We start from the raw sequence: 3,880 nt of genomic DNA on the forward strand, positions 1-3,880 counted from the left end.
TTTTCCATGTTTTTGGACTTTGGCAAATTAAAGTAAATCGTCTTTTAAAATATTCGTACAAAGATGAAAATTTTAATGAGATGAAATTAGTTTACTTAATTGTTTTTTGTTTTTATAAATATTTGCTTTTTAGTTTTAGTTTAGTAAAAATTTTAAAAGTCTTATTATAGTTTCTACTGTTAATTTATTTTATTAAATACTATTGTGGANNAATTTTTTATCGTTTAATATTTTTTTGATATATTTTTTCTTCTATCTTACTTAAAGAATATAAAATAAAAAATCACATTTTACTAAATATATGTTTTTTTTTTCTATACATAATGCATGCATAGGGGATATGTTAGAATTAGATGTAGCCAGGCAGTGGTAGTTTTCTTTTCCCATGGGACATTTTTCTCTGTGTTGGCCTTAGTTTTTTATGACATGACAGGTGCCATGCTGTGTCCACTACAGTGTCTGTCCTCCATGCACATTGCAGACCCACAACAAGACACCATGCCCACTCTCAAATCCTCTATCACTGCTTCATGTATTTCTTAGCTACCAAAATTCCAACTCACTATCCACACAGCATTCCTTCCTTCACCCCCTTTTTTCTCTCTTGTATTTTATGTCATGTACAAGTGCTAGATATAACATTTTCCCATTAATAGTTATACAATAGCTTCTTTTATTACTAACAAATTAACTTTCATAAGGCTCTTTATTTATTAAAATGCACTAGGACACTATACCCTATGCTCAAAACTCCACCTCACCCTCCTGCTACTGCTTAGTAGTAATAAGTAAAGTAATAATAGATTAGTAATGTGGGTCTTCTCCCAATAACCTTCCCTTCCCTTCCATTAAGAAACAAATCTAACTCCTCTTTATATCCAAGTCCCCTTCACTCTTCACTCTTCAGTCTTCACTTCACCTAACAATGGCAAACCCTCCCATTTTCCTCTTCCTTACTATCTTCATTGCCACACTTCTGTGTTGTTGTTCTTCTTTTGAAGAAGAAAAGAGAACAACATTCATAGTCCAAGTCAACCACAACCTGAAGCCTTCCCTTTTCACAACCCACACTCACTGGTACCAATCCACACTCTCTTCACTACTCTCAACCAAAACTACAAATGGAACAACATCCAAACACGCCCTTAACAACAATAACCCCATTCTCCACACATACGACACCGTTTTCCACGGCTTCTCAACAAGGCTCTCACCTTCAGAAGCAAAGAGGCTCCAGACACTCCCTCACGTGACAGCACTCATACCTGAACAAGTTCGTCACGTGCACACCACGCGCTCTCCTCATTTTCTCGGCCTTCAAACCGCCGCTAAGACCGGCTTGCTCCGGGACACCGATTTCGGCTCTGATCTCGTCATAGGAGTTATCGACACCGGAATCTGGCCGGAGAGGCAGAGCTTCAACGACCGCGACCTAGGTCCCGTTCCCGCCAAATGGAAAGGACGCTGTGTTGCTGGAAAAGATTTTCCGGCCGCCTCATGCAACCGGAAACTCATCGGCGCAAGGTTTTTTTCCGCCGGATACGAGGCTACCAACGGGAAGATGAACGAGACATCGGAGTACCGGTCGCCAAGGGACTCAGACGGCCACGGCACGCACACGGCGTCAATCGCCGCCGGAAGGTACGTTTCTCCAGCTTCGACTCTCGGTTACGCAGCTGGTGTCGCCGCTGGCATGGCTCCGAAGGCCAGGCTCGCGGTTTATAAGGTGTGCTGGACCGGCGGATGCTATGACTCCGACATCCTCGCCGCCTTCGACGCCGCCGTCTCGGACGGCGTCGATGTAGCGTCGCTCAGCGTCGGTGGCGTCGTGGTGCCGTACCACCTCGATGTCATTGCCATTGGAGCGTACGGCGCCGCATCAGCCGGTGTTTTTGTCTCGGCTTCCGCCGGAAACGGTGGTCCCGGTGGCCTCACCGTCACAAATGTCGCCCCCTGGGTGACAACTGTTGGCGCCGGAACAATTGACCGGGATTTCCCCGCTCATGTGAAGCTTGGAAATGGTAGGGTTATAGCTGGTGCTAGTCTTTATGGTGGTCCGGGTTTAATTCCGGGTCGGATGTACCCGGTTGTATATGCTGGATCCGAATTAAGTGGCGGTGGAAGTACCGGTGGTGGTGATGGTTATTCGGCTTCACTTTGTTTGGAAGGTTCCTTGGATCCCAAGTTAGTGAAGGGGAAAATTGTTGTTTGTGATAGAGGGATTAGTTCTAGAGCTGCTAAGGGTGATGTTGTGAAGAAATCCGGCGGAATTGGCATGATTTTGGCCAATGGGATATTTGATGGTGAAGGCTTGGTGGCTGATTGCCATGTACTCCCTGCTACCGCCGTTGGAGCGATAGGGGGCGATGAGATCAGGAGGTACATTGCGACTGCGGCGAAGTCCAATCACACTTCGCCACCAACTGCAACGATTATATTCAAAGGTACTAGGCTTGGTGTTAGGCCAGCACCTGTGGTGGCATCATTCTCAGCTAGAGGGCCTAACCCCGTATCAACAGAGATTTTGAAGCCTGATGTGATTGCCCCTGGGTTGAACATCCTTGCTGCGTGGCCGGATAGGGTTGGCCCCTCTGGCGTCCCATCGGATAAGCGCAAAACCGAGTTTAATATACTCTCTGGAACCTCAATGGCTTGTCCTCATGTTTCTGGATTGGCAGCATTGTTGAAAGCGGCGCATCCGGATTGGAGTCCGGCTGCTATTAGGTCTGCATTGATGACCACTGCTTATGTTGTGGACAATAGGGGTCATGCCATGTTGGATGAGTCCACTGGGAATGTTTCCTCAGTGTTTGATTATGGTGCTGGCCATGTTCATCCTGAGAAGGCCATTGACCCTGGTTTGGTCTATGACATTTCGGATTCTGATTATGTGAACTTCTTGTGCAATTCAAATTACACCACTGACACTATCCAAGTGATCACAAGGAAGAAAGCAGATTGCAGCAGTGCGAAGAAAGCCGGACATGCCGGGAACTTGAACTATCCTTCACTGTCAGCAGTTTTCCAGCAATATGGCAAGAAGAAAATGTCCACGCACTTCATTAGATCCGTGACCAATGTTGGCGAGGCGAACTCAGTCTACAAGGTCACCATTAAGCCACCGGTCGGGATGAAGGTTACAGTGGAGCCTCAGACCCTGTCCTTCAGGAGGGTGGGTCAGAAGCTGAACTTCCTTGTTAGGGTGCAAGCTAGAGCAGTGAAGCTTTCTCCTGGAGGCTCAAGTATAAAGAGTGGTTCCATAGTTTGGTCTGATGGCAAACACACTGTCACAAGTCCCTTGGTTGTGACAATGCAACAGCCTCTTGATTATTAGTGTTGGAGGTTTTTTTTTGTATGTAGAAATTTTGTGCCTTCTACCCATCTTAGAGAGATTTTATATAAAAATCTAGCTCTATATATATAAATATATGTATGATAGAGAAAATGTTTGGTTTTCTGAAGTTTTTAGTTTTTATATTCCTAAGAACTGATGCAGGGTTGATTGTAAGAAAGTAAGAAAAAAAAAGGTATGGAGGTATTAGTAAGACATAAAGGTATTGAATTATATTTTCCCTGTTGTAAAATTAAGGATGTTGCTTGTATAAAATGCAGTGTTAAGAACATGGAAACATTTGATCGCACCATGCATGAAGATATGATAAATGTTTTATGCTTAGATCAATAACATTTTGCTGTTGTTTTCTTTACTAATTTGTATGTATCTCATAGACTACACATTTTGAAAATCTATTGCATGTTTACTGATATAGAGTCCATAGATATGGTTTAAGGATAACAATTTAGGGATTCTAAATTCTTGAAATAAGATTCTTAGAAAGGTGTATATGATAGAGGAGATAGAAGTTGATACAAAATATCG

General features: G+C 43.7%; 1 protein-coding gene across 1 annotated transcript; it reads left to right on the plus strand.

The window, feature by feature from the left end:
- LOC107624774 (subtilisin-like protease SBT1.5) lies at nucleotides 608-3,629 on the plus strand. The gene has a single exon (XM_016327228.2). It carries the CDS (start codon nucleotides 926-928, stop codon nucleotides 3,332-3,334), a length of 2,409 nt encoding a protein of 802 aa, XP_016182714.1. The 5' UTR covers nucleotides 608-925; the 3' UTR covers nucleotides 3,335-3,629.

Source organism: Arachis ipaensis, chromosome B02 (genome assembly GCF_000816755.2).
Source record: "Arachis ipaensis cultivar K30076 chromosome B02, Araip1.1, whole genome shotgun sequence".
NCBI classification, from domain to species: Eukaryota; Viridiplantae; Streptophyta; class Magnoliopsida; order Fabales; family Fabaceae; genus Arachis; species Arachis ipaensis.

Coding starts and splice junctions, on each gene's coding strand:
- LOC107624774 (XM_016327228.2), top strand. CDS start 926: ATGGCAAACCCTCCCATTTTCCTCTTCCTTACTATCTTCATTGCCACA.